Raw genomic sequence first — 22401 nt, 5'->3', positions numbered from 1 at the left:
CCAAAAAACAAAAAACAGCATTCCGTGGAAAAGCCCCCAATTATCTGTATGCTGGTGCACAGTGTAGAACTCACCTCTGGTTCATAAACTGCAGGTCTTCTGGAGGAGATCTACCTTGGCTCCACTAAGGCCATCAATATCAAAGGTGGTACCTCCATCGTAATGGCAGAACTGTCCACACTAAAGGCAAGATCTTGTATATTGCCATCAAGTGTGGATAGAAGGAAGGAACCAAGGTCCCCTTCTCCAAAAGGGGGTGCCAAGCTTGACAGCTTCCAGTAGGAAACCCCCATGTCAAGTTTAACATGACCCACACGACAGATGCTTAAGCAGTATCTATGCTGTTCCTAGACCCTACCCCAACCAGCCCAAACACTCCCATTCAGAGTTCACCCACCTGTGGGATCCTCTGGTAACTGGAAGCCACTGTAACACTAACAGGCAAGAAGGAAACAGTGGCTTAATCATTATGTTCTGAAAACTATACCTGTCTTTGATCCTCCTCAGATAGAGAAGACTTACTCTAAAAGGTATAAATCGTTCAATGAGGGTAAAGGAGAGAGCTGCTAAGAGGCAGGAGAACAGAGCCCATCTCCTCAAATTTCATCAGAGAGGAAATGGGCTTGGACTACATGGTCCCCCAAGAGATCCCCCTCAACAGGGGGACTGGTCACCTTGAACCAACACAGTACACAGAACAGACCTCACTGTTAGAGGAATGTTTATTGGGGAGAATCAAAGGGATTATTTTGTGGGATTCGGGCTGGGAAATTTCCCCCTCTCGAAATTCTGGAGAAGGGTTTTCTGTCTCAATGATAGACACCGATCTCCAAATACCGTGCCTTTAGCAGTGGTGAGAGTGGCTGGAGGCCCCTGGCCAGCTTGATGCCTGCAGGTGCAGTGTGGGTGGGGCACAGGCTCCCTGTGGGGCACAGACAGGCTATGGTTCTGACACAACAGCTGGCCCTTAAGGGCCACAGCTTCCTGGGGGTGTCTGCCCTTGTCCCTGGTGTGTCTAACACTTGGAGAATGGCTGTTGCCTACAAAGACAGCTTCTTGGTGACAGGACTTGGTATTTCTCTCTTTACAGGAGGGAGCCCTGTAGCTGAGAGGAGGCCCCTGGGCAGGCTGTGCCTGGGCCTGCACTTGTGCTTCCTTCCGAGTTTTCCCAAACTTGGCTGAGGACAGAAGGGGCTGTTGAGGACAGGCGCTATCTGTAGCATGCCGGTGCCCCATCTTGTCTTCTAAGAACTTCCCAACATCTTTCCTGAGTTTCTGAGCTTCGGTCCTCCCAGTAAAGGCAGCTCTACCTTGAACCATGCCTCTGCTTTGCACACATGGCAGGATGCCCTTTTCCTGGGAGTTTTCTTGTCTTTTCCACATTCTGCCAGGATTCAGCCATTGTAAAATAGCCTTCACTGTTTTTCTAAAAAGGCTTTCAGGGGGAGGCTGACCCTTCTGTGATAGGGTGCGGGAGGATTGGCTCCCAGGCTTCTCCGCCAGTGCCACGTCCCGAGGAGGGCAACTCTTCCTTATAGGCTGGGATGTCCCCAACCCTGCATCCCCTCCACCAAACTCTTGTGCTTTGGAACATGGAGGGCTCACTGTCTCTGTAGCTGGTGGGAGATTCTTGTGTTGGTGCTTCCTTAAGACATGCTTAGGGACCCAGGTATCCTGCTGCTGTTCTGTACTAATTCCTGTGTCCTGCACATGGACGTGAAGCACCTGGGAAGCTCCCATGTCCCCACTGGAGTCCTCCTGGTCATGAGTCAGGGAGGCCTTGGAAGTCGAGGGGGGCAGGTCGTTGTCTTTGCTCTGGGCCCAGCTCTGCTCTCTTTGCTCCAATTTAAGATTTAATTCCTTATACAGGCATTCTGTTAAATTAGGATCTTGGGGAATTGATGTGTTTGGTGGGTGGCTTTTAATGGTCACGGTACTTTTGTCCTTATTTGCATTCACATTTATCATTTGGGGGCTTCCTGGCTGGCTGGTTGTCAAGCTATCTCTACGTATTGATTGACGCCCATCTAGCTCCTCAGCCCTGGACACTTTGGGCACAGAAACAGGTTCTGGATTCATCACCATTTTGCCCTGTTGCATCTTGACTCTATCGCTGGGATTTACGGTCTTATCCTTTGGCTCACGCCTGGTGCCAGCTTGCCTTGCGGGCTGCTTTGAGGGCCATCTGTTGGCTGGCACAGTCTGTGTCTGGCTTGCTTTGCCTATGCTGCTATGTCTGATAGGTTGAAGAGTCTGTCTGCCATCCTTCATTTTCTGAACTTTTTCTGCAAGCCCATGTTTGATAGGACGCGGTGATTTTGCTGGGATTCCCTGTCCTTCCTTGCCCACAGTTGAGGGGGCAGGCAGAGAATGATCCAGGATGGGGGCTGAATTTGCTGTTCCCACTTTGTCTCCATGGAGAGATTTAGAGCTTCCTCTAAGGGACTTGAAGTCCCCAGATTTAGAGTTGGCCTCAGAAATCAGGTTGGTTGAGCAGGGAAGGTTCGAATGGGATAAGGACTGGGATGGGGCCTCTTTCAATTTAAAGATAGCTATGGATTCAAGGTCCTTAGGGGGAAGGCCCCCTACCTTTCTATGATGGAATTGTTTAATATGGGACTCCAGCATCTGCTGTGCATTAGATTCAATGAAGGAAAGCTCCCGGGAGGTATTCAGGCAATATTCCCCACCCACTGATGGTGGCAGAACTCTCTGTTGTATTTCAGTGTGGGATTTCTCAGGATGAAGCAATGTCTGATTCATAGTGTGCCATGAACTATGCACGGTCCCGGGGAGCTGACCCTCATTGATTTCCTCCAACTTTTTGCTCAGATGTATTCTGAGGACATTTTCAAGTTGCCTTTGGCCTAGTCTCTCCACAGATGCCCTTGATGTATTCTCGGATGGGCTCATAAGTTCTTCCTCAGCATCATACCCCATACCCTTATCTGAAGAGCTCTCTGGGTCACTCAACAGATGATCTTTTGGCCCATTCTCTGGGTTGTTTCCCAGATCCTTCCCAAAGGGGTCCTCTAGCTGAAGCATTTCTGAGTCCCCCTCATGGAAGCTTTCAGGTGGGCTCAACCCAACATTTAGAGTGTTGCTACTCTGACTCTTAGAGGTCTGTTGGAGTCTACGATAGTGCCCCATCTCAGGTATGTTTGAAAAATTCTTCGGAGGCCTCATCAGTGATAGAGACTCATGGATCCTGCGGGGAAGGCCCCATCGGTGCTGGATGAGCCTCTTTTGGAGGTGATGGTCTAGTTTCTTACGAAGCTCATCACTGAGAGGAAACTGTCCAGGAAGGATAGAGACTGCACCATGGGCCTGGAAGGCCCGGCGGTTAGACAGGTTAGGAGCCGAAGGACAAAAGGCCTCATGGGATCTTTGAACCACAGCGGGTAAACCCCACAAACTTGCCTGTTGCTTCTGCAAAACATTCCATTCTAGGTCTTGAATTTCAGAGGGGATGAGAGACTCCAATTCATTCTGGGGTCTATGAAAACACACTCCACAGCTCTTAATCTGGGGTAGAGGACTAGATGGCAGGATTGGGAGTGGGGATTGAAGATAGGTCTCAGGCTGGACTTGAGTGGGAGGTAGGGGCTGGGGTTGAGGCTGGGGTTCAGCCTGGGGCTGAGGCACGGATTGAGGCTGGATCTCAGGCAGGGCTTGAGGAAGTGGAGGGGGAAGTCCTGGGGATTCCTGGTCTGTGGAGGTAGAGATTCTATTGAAAATAAAGGTTGAGGAACAATCCTCTGAGACATGGGCAACAGACGGCAAAGACTCAGTGTGCAGAGTTGGGAGACCCCAGAAGAGCTGCAAAGGTGTTTGCTGTAAATGGCCCTCTACCAAGGTTGTAGGATAGGGGGGCTGCTGATGCACATGCAGCTCCTTTGATTTGTCTTTGCTGTTCCAGAAAGGAAGGGAGGCTGCCAAGCCAGGCTGGGCAGCAACTGACTCTGACATTTTTCCCAAAGAATTTAGTGTGTAGTCTGGCCTGAGTTGTTTTGGAAAAGAACCCTTCTTTCCCTTCCATATCAAGAAATCACTCCTCTTTTGGACTTGTTTCTCCAGAAGTGCCAGGACTTCGGGGCTGAGGAAAGACAGGTTACCAGGCTCTACAACGTAGGCCACAGGGTCTCCCCTGGAAGAAGCCTCAGAACGGAGGGCAAGAATCTCTTGGCTGAAATCACATTGAGCCAAGGTAGAAGGGAAGAAGTCTTTGGCATGAGTTTTCCACCAAGAGAAGTCTGAGACACCCAAGCTTGCATGGTCAATGCCTGTGGTTGTTGGGATATGAGTGGACAATCCAACAGGGCCATCTGGAGATGAGTTCTCCGGAACAGGCTTCAAGGTGATGGAAATTGATTTAGATTGAGCCACAGTTAAAGTGCTGTCTGGTGGTGGTGAAACAGACAGGGTTGGTGGTGCATGATGACAAGCACAGGTCTCAGTGGGATTCTTTGTCTGGGACAACTCCGATAAGGAGTTGACATCTTGGGAAACGGTGGAGTCAAGAGAGAAGATGGTATTTAGAGACAATTTGGCCTCTGGTTGAACAACAGGGTCCACTGTCTGAGCATCACATGGTGGGAGAGGGGAAACGGCAAGGGGTTGGGCTGGGAAATGGTCCTCAGGGAAATCAGATTCCAAGGGAGGACAAGGCTGTGGTGGCAAAGAGTGATCCGGTGGTGAGAGTGGAACATAGTCAGCCAAGGGGGTCATTGGGTTAGGTGGGAAGGTGGAGGCAAGTGGCAGGGAAGGCTCAGGCAGAGAAGCTGATGTTAGGTCTCCTGGAGGGTCTGCTGAGAAGGCAGGGGATGAAGTGAACAATGAGTCAGTCACAGGAGCTGTGGAACCCAAGGAAGTAGAATCTTCGAGGGCCTCTGGGTACAGCATCCGATTGATCTCAGCAGTTGTGTTATTACACACCTCACAGAAGGGGTCTGGACATAACAGTTGACGAAAGTGGATTGTATCACGTTGCCGGCCTAGGGGGCTGCAGGAGACAGGAGGTACAAAGCTGCAGCCAGGGCCAGAACAAGGGAAGGAGCACCTGCTGACCTGCCAAGGGAGGGGCCACCTGAAGCCTGCTGCTCCTTCACAATGCCCCACATTTATGACTTCATAATACACTCAGTAACCTTCACCCCAGGGCCCTCATTCACGTACCCATTCCTATGGCTACCCCCCTCCCATGACTGGCAGGTTGCACTGAATTCATACAATTGCATAAATCATGCTCTAGGAGGGATCAGGATAGAAGGGGAGAGAGTAGTCACCTCCTTATATTACTCATCAGCTTCCTTATCTCTTCCTCTTCTCTCTGAAGGCATTTCCAACCTGGGAAACCAGGAGAGTGGGTTATATGTAGTGAAGGTAGAAACACAGGTATTATACAGGAGTCCCTTTGTGAGACACCCTTGCGATATTAGATTCTGAATGCCCCAATAATCGGTAGATGAGGTCAAATGGTCAATGATGTGACACATGGTATCGCATTAAAGTATTTCATTTACATTACATCATGTGATGCTCACACCACCTCTGTGAAGCACAGAAGTCCGTGGTTACCTCAGGGAGGAATCCTGAGTATCTGTGATGTCACGGGTCTTGCACAAAATCAGGAGACAGAAGTTCTGACTCCTGACATCTCACACGGCCACCACTGGGCAACAACCATTGATTGCCCAGGTCCACCATGGCTCCACACTCAGGGTTCGGCAGAGCCAGGAATCTAAGGGCCTCCAGTTCTGAGTGTTCTGAGGCCTCCATTTTCAGAGGGGCGCTGTGTCTAGTAGCTGACATCCTCAGAAATCATGGAACTGGAACCTCATGGGAAGGACAGGAAGGGTCACCCTTGGAGAGCTCATGTAGAACAAGCAGAACCTTACCTTTCAGTGTACCGCCTTTCCTCCTCCTCTTGGCTCTGCCTTGACACTAGAATGAAAATGAAAGAATGAGGAGCCTGGGACTCATCTCTCACTCTGCTCTCAGAAATGGAGACATTCTTGGGGTGCCTGGGTGGCTCAGACAGTTAAGCATTTGACACTTGATTTCGGCTCAAGTCATGATCTCTGTTCACTGGTCTCCAGTGAATTCAAGGTCCCCATCTGTGCTGTCAGAACAGAGACTGCTTGGGATTCTCTCTCTCCCTCTCTCTGCTCCTCCTGGGGCCACCCTCTGTGTGTGTGTGTGTGTGTGTGTGTGTGTGTACGTGTACGTGCACGTGCGCATGTGTATACTTTCTAACTTAAAGGAAAAAAAACAAACTGAGGACCAACAGTCACATCAGTGCTCCATCAGGTAGGACCCTGTGTCCTGGGACAGAGCTTGGACCCTAGTCTCTGCTCAGTGTGTCTCAGAGGCTTAGCAGTCTTCTCCTGATCAGCCCAACATGAAGTCTCGGTCGAGTGAAATCTTACATGAGAAGGTGACCCATGATCAAGTGCTGGGGAACCTTGTTCTCTTACACACATCCCATACTCTCTAAACCCAAACTAAGACTACAGAATCCTTATGTTTGGGATTTTATCCAAGACCCGCCACCACAGCCAGATAAGTACTAAACCTTAGTACTTTCTTAACCCTTAGCCCTGCCAGATCTCTCTTCCTAGAGGAGTGAACGTCTCTTCTTTTAGACTTCCCATTTTAGTTGTGTCTAATCCTACCATCTCATTTTAAAATTTGGGACTAGAAGTAGAAACAATACGAATGTCTGTTCAGGACTCCCCCAGGATTCCTTACCTTTTGGATGGGTTTCGTGTTCCCAGTTGGAAATGGAATCCCCATCAGGTAGCAGCACAGAAACAGAAGAAGCAACCCCAACCCATACAAGAAGGTGAAGTTGGGGTCAGTCTCGAAGCATGTTGAGCCAAAGCACAACATGGTTCAGTAGCACTATTCTGAAACGAGAGCATCACAAAGCTGCCTATAGGTAACTGAATCGCAAGGCTGCCTATAACTGAGCTCCGAGTGTGCCGATGCCTGACTATATAACTCTCCAGGCTTACATCACAGAGCACTGAAAAGTCACAAAAGGTTTCTGAGGGTTGGGGGAGGGGACAATTGGAGAGGGTGTGCCCAAAGCCCCTCCCCCACCTACCAGCCCAGAAGGTCCCTCCACCTCTCCTCCTGCAGGTCCCTCTGCCCTACCCTGCCATCCTGTTTTCCTACCTCATCTTTTCATCCTATTGACGAGGGAGCGGGAGCGTGAGGCTGGCTGAGGGGCCAAGCACAAGCTAGCACACAATCCCCTACCTGCCAACTGTGGGCAATGTGTGATATTCCTTAGATAACTCCAGGCTACTCAAAACCAAGAAAGGACAAAAAACAAATGGCTGAACTGATAAAGAGTCTCCACCAGTTCACCAGAAAAAGGCAATCCTGTCAACAGCCTAATGTCCAGGAACCCCCTACTGTCTTAATGTTAATGCTTTGCCTGAGGGAAAAACAATCTGAGTCTTTAGACTATGAAAATCCCTTTAGGAACTCTCTCTTGACTTCGTCTCCCCCTACTCCATAAAAGTATCCCCCAACACTTATAGTCCAGCTCTTTCTTCCCATGGGTCCTGTCCCTGTGCTTTAATAAAACCACCTTTTTGTACCAAAGACGTCTTCAAGAATTCTTTCTTGGCCATCGGCTCCAGACCATCCCCCCACTATCACCTCAAAACTTCATCATTTGGTCCCCAGCATGGCACGTTGAGTCTTTTCATTGGGACTCTGAGCCGGTGCAAATTCAGTGAGTATACTCTCTCTTTTCTTCCTTTACTCTTATTTCAGGGGCTTTTCGAGAAATATGGTCTTATTGGAACACTTTCATATTGATCTCTCAGGCTGCAATTCTCTAACCCATGGCTACTCTACAGAGAGAAGAAAGCCTGCCTTTTGGCTGGAAGTTAGTACCCTGGCTAGAATGGTAATGAGACCCAGAAACTTGATGCCCTCTCTTTATTCTTGTCCTTTATACAAAGTTGTCTGTCTTGGGCATGGGACAGCCACCTAACTAACCAGGACAGCTGCCCATCTTAAGACTCTCATGTGAGGTTTCCTCCTCATTGGTCTAATGTGATCCCCTCCACATCTCTGGTCTAGCTGCTTCAGGCTGGGAGACCTCCACTGGGAGCCAGCCAAATCAGTACCTGATTGAATTAAAACCCAGTCAGGGACCGTTTTCTAGGGAAGTTGGCTCTAAAGGCTGTATGTGTTGGAATGTCACTTAGATCATGATGGATTCCTATCTTTACTGTTTTCAGTCAATATCCTCTACTAACTACTTAAAATACAAAATGGGGTAGCTCTCCCCCCCCCCCCATAAATTTTCTAGTGTTTTTCATGGGCTAAAAATCTTAGGTTTTTCGAGAAACTAAAGCATGGCCTCCACAGCATGCTCATCAAAGACTAGGTAATCAAGGCATGGCCATCAGGGCATATTCTTCAAGGCATGGCCTTTTAGGGCACTGCTTTCAGGGTACATTATTTTGGTTCCTACAACAGGCACCTGTCTGTAATCTAGAATGCAATGGGGAAGCAGGGGGATGGTAGCATTCCCCCTTCAGGAGTCCTTGGTTGGCTGATTGGTGGTCATAGCAACTTCAAGAAACACCTCCGGTCACTTTGACACCAGGAACCTTTGACATACCCTGCACAAGGGATGCCACCTGGGAGTGGGGGGTCATTCTCAGGGACAATGGACCTTCTCTCTCTTTTCTACTTTTCTGCTAAAGAGAAGCATAGGAACTTCTTCTGTCCCCAAGGAATCTCCCTTCAGATGCCTTTTGGGCCTCTGGGAACTGTGATATCATGACCTGAGCTGAAGTGGGACGTTTAACCAACTGAGCCACCCAGGTGCCCTAAAGAGCCTTCAAAATTTAAAGGAATGAGGGATTGATGGTACACCTGTTTTGGGGGGTTTGTTGTTGTTGTTGTTGACAGCACTGAAATTACCTCCACTGATATTTAGTAGGGGAGGTTCACAGCTAACATCAAATACAAATGATTTGCCAATATCTATGCTAATAACATCAGTTATAAATCATTTGCCAACACTTAAGCATTTTACTTGCAGCAACCTCACAATCACCCTATGATGCAAGCAGATTTCACAATCACCCGTGATGTAAGCAGGACAGGTATCTGTTGCCCCTTTTATCAAAGAACAAAACTGAAGCTAAGAAAGGGTAAATGACTTCTCAAGATCACCTAGCTAGGAAATAGCAGAGCCCTGACAATGAAATCCCCAATGTTCTCAACACCTCTCTGTTAAACATTAAGTGACTTCTTAAAGAGTCACCCTAGTCCTACAATTAAAGCAGTTGTGTGGCTACGAATATTTACTTTGTGTATTAAATGCTAGAAGAAAATTTTTGTTGTTGTTGTTATTCTATCATCCCCTTAGGTACTTTTTCCTTTTCATTCTTGGCACCAAAGTCTTTATAGGTTTCTTCTATTGCCCTCTGAGAACCTGCTTTCAAGAACTAGATTATGTACGACTCTCAGGAAGTCATAAATGAATAACAAAGGATAACATGCCATACATCTCACACAGTTTACATACATCTAAGCCCTAAACCTTAATATAAAGCTCTCACAGGAGCATTTCAGGCAGCCATCCCAAGGTAGCAGAGATGGCTTTTGGTAGAGTGAGGTGTTCTCACATGTCAGCTGTGACATCTTCCCAGCTGACCTGTGTCACCACATAGAAGTCTGGTTCATACTGTGCTAGGTTAGATTGTGTCCAAGAAGCAGTATTTTCCAAAAGCTCTAGGACAATGATATGCTTGTGTTTGAAGACATTCAATATAGATAAGTAAGGAGAAGTCATTGGTTTATGATTCTCATATGTTTGGGGCACCAGGTGACTCAGTCTGTTAAGCATCTGACTTCAGCTCAGGTCATGATCTCGTGGTTCGTGGGTTCAAGCCCCAAATCAGGCTCTGTGCTGACAGCTCAGAGCCTGGAGACTGTGTCTCCAGGATTCTGTGTCTCCCTCTCTCCCTGTCTCTCCCCTGCTCATGCTCTCTCTCTCTTTCTCTCTCTCTCTCTCTCTAAAAACAAACATTAGAAAACATTTCAAATGTTTTTATTTTTGAGAGTGAGACAGAGAGACAGATGGTGAGCAGGGGAGGGGCAGAGAGAGAGGGACACAGAATCCGATTCAGGCTCCAGGCTCTGAGCTACCACCACAGAGCCCGATGTGGGGGTCGAACCCATGAACCGTGAGATCACGACCTACGCCGAAGGCAGACGCTCAACCGACTGAGCCACCCAGGTGCCCCACATTAAAAAAGTTTTAAAAAATGATTCTCATCAGTCCCCAGTGCTCTCTCTTTCCCATCCTCATCACTATCTCTGGGATGAGCCACATGGGAACGGCTATTTTCAGGGTTCCAAAAAGCCTGTAGAACAGAGTCTCGGGCAAAATCTGTTTAAACTGCATTTAAGATACAAACTGGCTATAAAATGTCTCTCGTTCCATCACACACCAAACTTTTATTGAACTCTACAGTGTAGTATTTCTAGTAGAAATATCAACAAAATATGGTATCACCTCAACGCTTGGGCAGGTCATAGTTTAGTGAGTCCTGTAAATGGCTATGAAAAGTGATATGAACAGTAAAGGAAGTAGGAATAAGAACATAATGAAAACGCAGAAATCAGAGTAATCAATTCTTCTCCCAGGAAGGAGAAGAGAGAAGGCCAGAGAAATTTTTACAACAGGTGCCAACTGACCTGAGCCTTGTGAGGTATTCGGGACTTCTTCTTCCTCTTCTTTCTTCTGTTTCCTCCTCCTCTTTTTCTTTCTGTAGAGCAGTTTTAGAGCAGTTTTAGGTTCACAGCAAAATTGGGCAGAAAGTACAGAGTTCCCATATGCCCCTCTTCCTCCCTACCACACACACACAGCCTCCCCCCACTATCAACGCCCAGAACCAGCATGGGGCAGTTATTACAATCAGTGGGCCTACACTGACACATCATTATCACTCAAAGTCATACTTTACATTAGCGTTCACTCTTGGTGTTGGACGTTCTATGGGCTTGAGCATGTGTGATGACATGTGTCCTCCACTGTAGTGTCACACAGAGTAGTTGCACTGCCCTAAAATCCTCTGTGCTCTGCCTATTCATCCCATCTTGCCCCCTTATCCCTGGCACCCACTGATTTTTTACTGTCTTCAGACTTGTTTCTTTTCCAGACTTTCATATCGTATGATTATACAGTGTGTGGCCTTTTCAGATTGGCTTCTTCCACTTAGTAATATGCATTTAAAGATCTTCCATGTCTTTTCATGACTTAGTGGCTTATGCCCTTTAGCGTTGGATAATATCCACTGTCTGGAGAAACCAGAGTTGATTTATCCACTCACCTATGGAAGGACACCTTGGCTGCTTCCCAGGTTTGGCAAGTATGAATAAAGCTCCTATAATCTTTTGTTTTACACCACTTTACTGAGACTTAATTCACATACCCTACCTACAGTTCACCCATTAAAAGTGTACAATTCAGTGGCTTTTAGTGTATTCACAATGTTGTGCATTCAGTCACCACAGTCAAGTTTAGAACTTTTTCATTATTCAAAAAAGAAGCTTTTCCCCGTAGGTTTCATGCATCCTTCAGTCTTCTCATTCCTCCTGCCCCCACACTAGGTTACCACTGATGTATTTTGTCTGTTGCAATTTGACAGAATATTTGAACCTAGTAATTTAAATCTCAGGTTTGTATTTTGTTTGTCTTTGTTTTGTGTGTCATTTTTTTAGTGATTCATTTACATTGTATTTTATGAAAGTGTCAGCCCGCAGTAGATGGAGGAGCAGGGGAGGAAGCAAACTGGTCCTCCAGCACAGAAAGTTTGAGAAACTGTGGTCTAATGAACATACTCCACTGTGAAGCCTGGTAGTGAGTCAGCATTCTGGAAGCACACAGGGAGACTTTGGGGAGATCTTTCCCTCATGCCATGAGAGGGGGCAAAAATAAAAATTTACACTCTAATCATGGGACTTAATTTGGAAAGGGATGGATACTTACCTCAGCTCTCACTCATTTTCTCATGCCTTCTTCCTTGTTGACCTGCCCTTATACAGAGTCTCTGGTAAGAATTTACACTGCACAACCTCTGGATACAGCCATATTAATAGGCTAACCATTACATGCACATTCACCTAGCCTCCACATTGGAATCTCTTTTCTTTTTTTTAATTTGTTTTTGAGAGTAGAGACACAGAGTGCAAGTGAGGGAGGTGCAGAGAAAGGGAGACACAGAACCTGAAGCAGCCTCCAGGTTCTGTGCTGCGGGGCTCTAACCCACGAACCACAAGATCATGACCCCAGCCCAAGTTGGACGCTGAACTGACTGAACCACCCAGGAGCCCCAAAACCAAATCAAAATTAGACTTGTTTTACAAGCAAAATAGTCTTCATTTGGCTATCTCTGGAAATGAGGGTTTAAGAGAGAAAAAAAAAGTTTCAATGACATACCTTTATTGATGTGAATTCTAGTTCTGATTGCTTTAAATAGTAGCCTAAACTAGACAACTTGAAGCAAACTTCAGAGAAATGGTGACAATAGCACAGATATGCCAATCTTTGTGCTTGTTATTCTGTGCAGATAGTAACAAGACACCATGGGCATATGATTACTTAAGTGACTGGAAAATGGGATGGATTCCTGCACCAATTGTACATAAAAGACTTTTCTGACTGTAGACCTATCAATAGATAAAACTATAGTGCTTTATTAAATTATTCATTTGAGGCCTGGGTAATTCATAAATCTCTAAACAAATATGCCGACCATGTCCTCCCTAAACCTGATCTGACAGTTACTAGAACTGAGAAGACCCGGTTTATTTAAAAGGCAGACAGGCAGACAGGAAGGAAGGAAGGAAGGAAGGAAGGGAAGTAGGGAGGGAGGAAGGAAGAAAGAGAAAAGGAAAGAAAGAAAGAAGAAAGAAAGAAAGAAAGAAAGAAAGAAAGAAAGAAAGAAAGAAAGAAAGAAAGAAAGAAAGAAAGAAAAAGGGGATTTAATTCCAAAATGGAAGGGCACCACTATAATAGGGAAACAGGATAAAATGGCAGAGAGGGAAGGGTTAGAACCTGAGGTCCCTAGATGGGGAAAAACACTATTTGGGAACAATGCTGCAAGTGTTTGACTACAGCAAACCCCCTCGGGCCTAAGGTCCCTCTTAAGAATGGAAGAGACACACCTACTCCCCCTCAGGTTCCCGTCAGGAATTTGACAATCAAAATACCTAGCTAAACCATAAAACTTACGTCATACAGGGGACAGTATAACCAGGCTGACTCCTCACACAATGGAGTTGAGCCAGTCAGGAATGGACAACCCAGCACCTACAGCTGTCCAGTCAATACTGGTAGAACCTGAGAAGGAATGAGGGAGAAGGGAAGGGGGTGCTAACCAGACCCTTATAAAACAAAGATCTTTGCCTATAGTCTGCGGGCATTCACTTTTGAATGTCCCCTCTCTATAAAGAGAGTTTTCCTACTATTCTTATTTTCTAAACTTATACTCTAATAAACTTGTGCCTGCTACACATTTTGTGTCCACCTCTTCATTCTTTGAAGCGGCAAGACAACGAATCCCGGGTACTGTGGTAAAAAAAAAAACCCTGCAACCTTACTATGGGGGCTCGTCTGGGATATCAACATCTTCTATCTGTAAGGAAAGAGCAGGCAGCACCCCCTCTTTTCTTTATCTCCTCAACAAAACTCTTAAACCACCCAACGGGCACCCTTCAGCCAGTTAACAGCGAACAGCGAGGCTGCCATTCTCAAGTCTCTGGTGACAGGATCCTTGGTCTCCTCCCATCTGATCCCCCAATGTAGTTGGGAACATTGGCATCGTGCAATCCCAATTTCCTTTTGAGGAAAACCTCAATCGGAGGCCGAACAGGAACTGATGAATCCTGGCCAAGGCTACTCTTTAGTGGATGCCTGAAGGCTGTCGGCAGAACCTGATCCCTGACCTCCAGTTTGGGTATCGGTGGAATTCTCCTCTTTCTGTCTTGGCCAGCCTCTCCCTTTGGGAAATGGGTGGAAAAGCCCAGGACTTATCCCTGGGGTATCCTCCTAGGAGTGACCTGGGTGACTTCCAAGGGGTCCTACTCACAGGTTTCCCAACTACAGTGGAAGGTGGCCCTTTACTTGCTTCCATTTCTGACAGTTTGGCATGGCTCACCTCCCAGGTCCCCATTTTTGTAAACCTTTCATTTTCAAGCACCTCTTTTAGAGTACAGAGAAGGACTTGGGCTCAACTTCCTTCTGCTCCTGATGCCCACGGTGGGAATGGGAGAGAAGACATTTGGCAGGCTCCCACAAAATGCAGATGATAATTAGAACCAACTGTCTCTTGTTAGGCTACCTCAGGACCGGGACTTTAAGAAATATTCCCAAGCAGCTGCCGAACCCCCTTTGCTTCAGGAACTTCCCTATCTTCTCTGGCCTGACATGGACTCCCCATTTCCACTTGGTGGTGGAAAAAAAAAATTGCATCTGCTAATCTATTCAAGCTGACAGACTTTAGGACTGGGAGACCGCTTTCTCTACCCTCTGGGCTTTTGTCTGCCTCTGGGCTTCTTGGCAGAACCTCAGCCTTCCCCTTCCTCCTGTTTCTGCATCACCTTGGGTGCAGCCTACAAATTGGTTCCTATACCATCCTCCGACCCTCAGGTACCACTGGCTCCCAACTACTCCCACCCTCAGGTCAAGGAGCAAAGAGCTCCCCACTTGGACCTCCCACTTCAGATTCCCCACCAGTGTCCCAGGAAAATAATGGAAAATGGGGAACAAATTGATTAACGTTTAAATGAACACAGATGGAATATATTCGGTATTTCAACTAATACAAGTTTTGGTTATATAAGATACACATGTCTTTAGAGTTATCAGTATTAAAAAATAAAACTTTGTCTACTTAGGTCTACTGAAGGTCAAATAAGCTTCTGTTGTCTCTATTACAATTTGTCAGCAAGAAAGATGACTTAATAATTAGGTCCGTCTCAAAGTTGCCATGGGTAATTGTTAAGTGAGCTTTCAGGGTCTTTGAGAACCTGAAACGTTAATGTTTTGCTTGGACGATAAACTAGATTAAATCAATTGGATATTTAGGCCTTTTCTAATCAAACGGAATGCTGAAGCATTCCTTACAAAAAATAGGTTTGAGCTTTTGACTAATGCAGAAAACTAAGGATATTTGGATATGGATATTTGGATAACATGCTCTGTGCTTAATTGATTCATAAGTTTGCCATGAAAGGAATTCTGATGTCACTGACAGTTCACAATTGGTTACTCAATTAGTTTTCACTGGAGACTAAGGTTTCTAAGCATTAGAATTCTTCTAAATGCAGTCAAGACTGATGGAAATATGGAAAGCAACTCAATATGCAAAAAAAGTAGGAGATGTGTAAGGAAAATATAAGAAATGGAAACACATTTTTCTGAAGGTTAAAGAATGTATTTCGTCCTAAATGAGACTCATTATATTCTTCAGTATCTTGGATATCCTTACCTTTTAAGAAACCACTCATCCAGTAATATCCTGCACTCTTAATGGTTGACCCTAGCTCACCTTTCCTCTCTTAACATTTAATATCTACATAATTCTAGTGATTTATCTAATCTATTGATGTTGAATCCCACCTGAAAGTCACAGGAGGCTGAAAACTCACAAAGAAGAGATAGGCAACCTCCAAAAACAAACATCTCTATTTCAAGGGAAAGGCCATACGACCAGACTGACAGTTCCTTGATAACTACACCTTACAATGACGGGAAGAGACAACCAGGAAGACGCTGCAAAACACCATAATGACAGAACAGATTTTCCCTCTAATTTATGAGGGCCAAGTCAAAATGTGTAATTTTGAGTTAGGTTGAAAACATATGGCTTCATGTCCAAGGGTTCAGTCGGGAATCATGAAATCAACAAACCAACCGTGAGATTCTTAACCTAGATAAGCCTTTGTCTCCTTATAAATTGCTTATAAAGATCCCAAAGGAATCCAAGTTCCTATAAATGGGACCCTGGCAAGAACAACGTAGGCAAACCTTGTTTTATTATACTTCGCGATACCGTGTTTTTTACAAACTGAAAATTTGTGGCAACCCTGCATTGAGCAAGTCTATCAATGCCAGTTTGCCAACAGTGTTTGCTCATTTCATGGCTCTTGGTTAATTTTCTTTTTTTTTAATTTTTTTTTCTTTTTTTTTTCAACGTTTTATTTATTTTTTGGGGGACAGAGAGAGACAGAGCATGAACGGGGGAGGGGCAGAGAGAGAGGGAGACACAGAATCGGAAACAGGCTCCAGGCTCTGAGCCATCAGCCCAGAGCCTGACGCGGGGCTCGAACTCCCGGACCGCGAGATCGTGACCTGGCTGAAGTCGGACGCTTAACCGACTGCGCCACCCAGGCGCCCCAGCTCTTGGTTAATTTTCATAATACATCAAGCTTTTCCATTATTATTGTATTTATTATGGTGATCTGTGTGATCAGTTACCTTTGATATTACTATTAGAATCACATTTAGGGCACCACAAGCTCTACCCATAGAAGATGGCAAAATTGTATGTATTTTGACTTCACCAACCAGCCATGCCATGTGTCTCTCCCTTTCTTCAGGCCTCCCTATTTCTTGAGACACAACAATATTGACATTGGGCCAGTCCATAACCCGACAATGTTCAATACTGTTCAAGTGAACGATAACTCTCTCAGTGTTCAAGTGAAGGGAAGAGCCATGTCACTCACATTACATCAAAGGTTAGAAATGATTAAGCCTTGTGAGACAGAGATGTTGAAAGCCTAAAAAGACTCAGCCTCTTGTGCCAGTTAGCCAAGTTGTGAAGGCAAAAGAAAAGTTCCTGAAGAAATGAGAAGTGCTACTCCAGTGAGTACAGAAATGGTAAAACACACACACACACACACACACACACACACACACACACACAAAACCCCACCAGCCTTATTGCTGATATGAAGAAAGTTTAAGTGGCCTGGATAGAAAATCAAACCAACCACAACATTCGTTTAAGCCAAAGCCTAATCCAGGAAATGGCCCTAACTCTCTTCAATGATATGAAGGCTGATAGGGGTGAGGAAGCTGCCAAAGTCTGAAGCTAGCAGAGGCTGATTTATGAGATTTAAAGAGAGAAACCATATGCATAAAATAAAAGTTCAAGGTAGAGCAGCAAGTACTGATGTAGAAGCTGCAAAAAGTTATCCACAAGATCTAGCCAACATAATTAATGGTGGTGGCTACACTAAACAACAGATTTGTAATATAGACAAAACAGCCTTCTATTGGAAGAAGACACCATCGAGGACTTTCATAGCTAGAGAGGAGAAGTCAATGCCTAGCTTTGGAGATATTAATTTGCAGCCAATATTGAGTTACCATTCTGATGATCCTAGGGCCCTTAATAAGTATGTTAAATGTACTCAGCCTATTCTCTGTATTACTCATTATTTTAAGCCCACTGCTGAGACCTACTCAGAAAAAAAAGATTTTTTACAAAATATTAGCGTTCATTGACAATGTACCTGGTCACACAGGACCAATGTATCTGGTATTCCATCACTCCAATGGATATCTATGACAAGATTAATGTTTCCATGCCTGCCAAGACATCATTCTATAGCCCATGAATCAAGGAGCAATTTCAACTTTCAAGTCTTACTATTTAGGAAATACAGTTCATAATGCTATGGCTGCCACTGACTGGGATTCCTCTGATGGATCTGGGAAAGTAATTTGAAAACCTTCTGGAAAGGACTCACCACTCTAGATGTCCCTAAGATCATACATGGTTGATAGGAAGAAGTCAAAATATCAACAGGAACAGGAATTTAGAAGAAGTTGTTCCAATCCTCATGACTTTGAGGGGTTCATGACTTCATTGGAAGAAGTACCTGTGGGTGTGTTAGAAAGAACAAGGGAACCAGATTTATAAGTGGAGCCTGAAGATGTGACTGAACTGCTGCAATCTCATGATAAAACTGTAACAGCTAAGTCGTTTCTTGAGATGGAATCTACTCCTGGTGAAGATGCTATGAAGATTGTTGAAATGACAACAAAACATTTAGAATATTATATAAATTTAGTTGATAAAGAAGTGGCAGAGTTTGATAAGATTGACTCCAATTATTAAAGAAGTTCTAGTATAGATAAAAAGCTATCAAACAGCATTCATGAAAGAAAGACAATTGATGTAGCAAAGTTCATTGTTGCCTTATTTTAAGAAATTGCCACAGACACCCCAACCCTTAGCAACCAGTACCCTGTTCAGTCAGCAGCCATCAACATCGGGTGAGACCCTCCACCAGCAAAAAGATTGTGACTCGTTGAAAACTCAGATGACAGTTAGCATTTTTTACCAATTCAAGTACGTTTAATTAAGGAACATACATTGCTCTTTTAACAGACTATAGTATAGTGCAAAGATAACTTTTATATGCACTGGGAAGGAAAAAAATTTATTTGTCTCATTTTACTCCAATACTCACTTTTTTGCGGTAGTCCAGAACTGAGCCCACAATATCTTTGAAGTATGCCTATACCTCCCATTTAAAAAATCCTATTCTCAATTAGATTTTAAGTTTCCTGTGGTCAGGGAACCACAGTTTGCAAATCTTCTCTATCCTCCTCAGCATCTCATTGTCTTATACAGACAATGCCTAGCAAATATTCCTTGCCTTGAATTATATTAACCCACAGAGATAAGTTGACAAGATAATTCCCTATCTAGAAGAGACCTAGCAATGTAATTATCAAGAAGTCAGGGCTAAACAGTGGTCTATATTAAAGAGGGGAGATTTGATTCTCGTTCTGGATCCCTTTAGCTATCCCTGTCTATTTTGCAGGTGGCGGATCAAGAGAAATCCTTCTCACATATGGAAAAACTGAAACACACAATTAAATTTCATACAAAATTAAGATTTAACAGGTATCAGAATATCAGTTATCCTATACATTTAGACAACTCATTTAATTTGTGACAGTGAGTTTTTATGTTTTTAAGCTTATTTATTTATTTATTTTGAGACAGACAGAAACAGCCCAAATAGGGGAGGGGCAGAGAGAGAAGGAGAGAGAAAGAACCCCAAGCAGGCTCTGCATTGCCAGCACAGAGCCTGATGCAGGGCTTGAACCCACAAAGCCGCGAGATCATGACCTGAGCTAAAACCAAGAGTTAGGCACTTAACCAAATGAGCTACCCAGGTGCCCCAACAATGAATTTTTTAAAATAAGAATTGTTCATATATACAGAAAAACAAATGTTAATGTTGTTCCTTCTGAGATTTTGAAAAAATTATTTAATATACTCAAAAATGGAATGCCCTAATGTTTTAAGGCAAACACTCTTCCTTGGCTCCCAAATGTTTTCAGAAATAACTTTTTCCTTGTTAATTTACAAATCTTGGCTGCATTTCCTGCTCATTTCAAACATGTGTTATATATGAAATGATGAGGGAGCATAAGGCAAGCTGACATGCCACAACCTACCCCACCGCCCTCCCCTCCCCTCCGCCCTACAGGTGGAGTATGTGTGGTATTCCTCAGGCACTCCTGACTGCCCAAGAACAAAGGAAGGGACAAAACAATGGTTTAACTGATTGAGTCTGTATCAGTTTACAAGTGTCTTAGCAATATTACAAGAAAAAGGCAATCTTATCAATAGTCTAATCTCTAGGAACTCCCTACTATCTTAATTATAATGCTTTGCTTGAGGGAAAAACAACCTAGGTTTGACAATAGCTAGGCCTCCAGTAATCTGTAAATCCTCTTTAGCATATGGGGATGGCTTTAAGAAACTTCCTCTTGACTTTACTTCTCCCAACTCCACAGTATATAATCCATCACTCTTCACAACCCCAGTGCAGCTCTTTCTGCCCACGGGTCCTGTTCCCATGCTTTATTAAAATCACTTTTTGCACCAAAGACATCTTCAAGAATTCTTTCTTGGCCATCATCTCCAAACCCCACCATTGCTCCAAAAACCACAACATGAAATAAGTTATTTTTCCGAGCCTAATTTTGGCAGGTGGGCATTTTGGAACTGGCATAGAAATATCTGGGGACAAACAAATAGGACAGCTTGAAGCTGCCACAACTTCATAACAATTTTCTCTTTTTCATCTATCTCCCGGTCCACAAAGGCAAAGGCAACAACGAGGGGTAAGTGGTCTGTAATAAAAATTTCAACATGAGGTAAAACACACCTTGAAGTTTTATATCTGACCCTGTAACTTGCTTTCCAAAAGGAACCACTTCTAGATAGTAATAACTTTTTTTTAGGATAGAGGATGTAAAGTGAAATTAAGACCATGATAACCAGAGTAATCCAATTCCAATATTATCACTCTAGTTCCCTGAGATTTATAGTCAAATGAAATAAATGGGTAAAGCAATGTGAAATAATTCTTCTTAACCTTCCAAAATTTCACTGTACTGATAACATTTGGAAAACACCAGACATTTCCAAGTATATAAAATCTATTTTCTTCAGATCCTCTAACACTGATTTTGTGAAGAAGTACTTAGTACTCAATAGATAAAGAGAATACGATTGTATCACAGCTTTCTAGATCAGTACTTGAGGACCAAGACATACACTAAGTCACAAATGTTTTTTTCCCAATGAACATTCAAATTTATCATATAGGTAAATAGGAAGAACAGTTTGTAACATAAAAAGAAACCCAGTCTGGAGGCACGAAACAGGGTCTTAATCCCAATTCCATCCGTTTCGAAAATAGCGGATTGAATCCCGTGGCCATGATTATTCACCCCTCCCTGTATCTATAACCTTTCAGTTGTTACTTTGCAGTTCATCAATAGCTAGAGTCTATTCTGTCAACCTTTGTGACTTGTGAAAGGAAGTGATATTTTGACAGTTCCAAACCTAAGCCTCCAAAGATATAGTACATTTTCTGCACTTGCTCTCCACACCCCTTTCACCACAAGAACATGCCTGGGCTAGCCTACTGGAGAATGGCACACATGGAACAGAGGTAAGTCTAATGACCCAGACATGAGAGAACAGGTCAAGGTTAGCAAAGTCACACACCAGTTCACAGCTGACCAAAGACACATGAACGAGCTTCACCAAGGTCAACCCAAATCAGTAAAAACCCTCAGCTGAATTACATACTTAGCGTTCTAAGCTTCTAAATATGGGAATTTATGAAACTTCTAAATATGGGAATTAAAAAAAAATTTTAATGCATCTATAACTAACCGATACCTACGTTTAGCTTATTTAAGTAATTTTCTTATTTAACTGACATAATAGTATAGGTAATTTATAACAAGTACCTTTAAAGACTCTAGGTAAATTACTAGTAATAAATTGTTAGGAAAGTATTAAATTAAAAACCTGCAAATGCTTCATTGCTTATAATGATCTGCATGTTTCATCTATTGGAATTAAGTATTAAATTTAGGCCCAAATGCAAAAACTGGCTCTGTTACAGATCAGCAGATGGCACCTATTCAAATACCAAGAGGAGCTTGATTCACAGATTTGAAAAGGTTTAAAAAATCAGACAATAAAATTATTTTTGTATGTCCCTAATTTTTAAATGAAGAGATTATTTTAGCGACTTAAATCATTCACTTCAATTTTAAAAAACTTGTTTGCACTTAGACTTACTTTTAAATTTCCTTTAAGACTAGCTTAGTCTGGGAGATTTTAGTTCCAAGTGGCATTCGGCCGGCTGCCACTCCCTTCTCCTAAAATGCCTATAAGGAACCAAAGAAAGAGATTAAATACAGTAACATTTAAAACTGACTACCATCTAAATTTGGGGGGAATTTCCTTTAACAATTAAACCAATGAAACTGAAATGAGCAGAGCAAGTAATGACTGATCCATGCATCACTCTGAAAACAAGGATGGCCCACATAGAGAATAAAAAAGTTTCTTTCTCATTCAGTCTGACCCTCTTGCTTGGAGAAACATGCCTACATCCAACCATGAAAAAAAAAAAAATAGATAGATAGATAGATAGATAGATAGAGATACAGATATAGATAATTCTGAACTGACTGGAAGGAGATACGATATAGCCATAATACCCTTTCCACTTCCCCTTCTTAAACTTCTCAACATCTTTTTACATCCTGCAGCACCTAAAAAATAGGAGGACAGAGAAGTCAAAGCATACACGAGGATCAGAAGTCACATATTACATCCTGGTGGCATGATTCATAGTTTTATATGGTAGGGAGAAGAGACTGGAAGAGACTTTAAAAGTTTCTTTTAGGAAACTAATAAATACTCTATTAACTCAGATTGCCAGAGAATCAAATGTGGGGCTAAGAGGCAATACTATCATAGTTTAGCTAAAGCAACCAACTTAGGAGGCACCTGGGTG

The 22401-nt window shown here is 43.7% G+C and overlaps 1 protein-coding gene across 3 annotated transcripts; it reads right to left on the bottom strand.

Annotated features, from left to right (window-relative positions):
• Positions 1–704: 704 nt before the first annotated feature.
• On the bottom strand, positions 705–22015 carry LOC147574760 (spermatogenesis-associated protein 31D4-like). 3 transcript variants are annotated; one of them, XM_086685073.1, is made up of 6 exons: positions 21678–22015; positions 17803–17934; positions 10738–10808; positions 5898–5943; positions 5286–5346; positions 705–5002 (listed from the first exon to the last, which is right to left on the bottom strand). In XM_086685073.1, exons 5-6 carry the CDS (start codon positions 5300–5302, stop codon positions 745–747), a joined length of 4275 nt encoding a protein of 1424 aa, XP_086541199.1. In that variant the 5' UTR covers positions 5303–5346; positions 5898–5943; positions 10738–10808; positions 17803–17934; positions 21678–22015; the 3' UTR covers positions 705–744. The 3 variants fall into 3 exon arrangements, with proteins under 3 accessions (XP_086541199.1, XP_086541200.1, XP_086541198.1); XM_086685074.1 differs by lacking the exon at positions 21678–22015 and having other exon boundaries at positions 17803–18084; XM_086685072.1 differs by lacking the exons at positions 10738–10808; positions 17803–17934; positions 21678–22015 and adding an exon at positions 6751–7397.
• Positions 22016–22401: the final 386 nt, after the last annotated feature.

This window comes from Puma concolor, chromosome D4, assembly GCF_028749965.1.
Source record: "Puma concolor isolate L17-30 chromosome D4, mPumCon1.1.hap2, whole genome shotgun sequence".
Taxonomy (NCBI): domain Eukaryota; kingdom Metazoa; phylum Chordata; class Mammalia; order Carnivora; family Felidae; genus Puma; species Puma concolor.
Note: the sequence above shows the minus strand (reverse complement) of the source record. Positions and strands in the feature narration are given on the sequence as shown.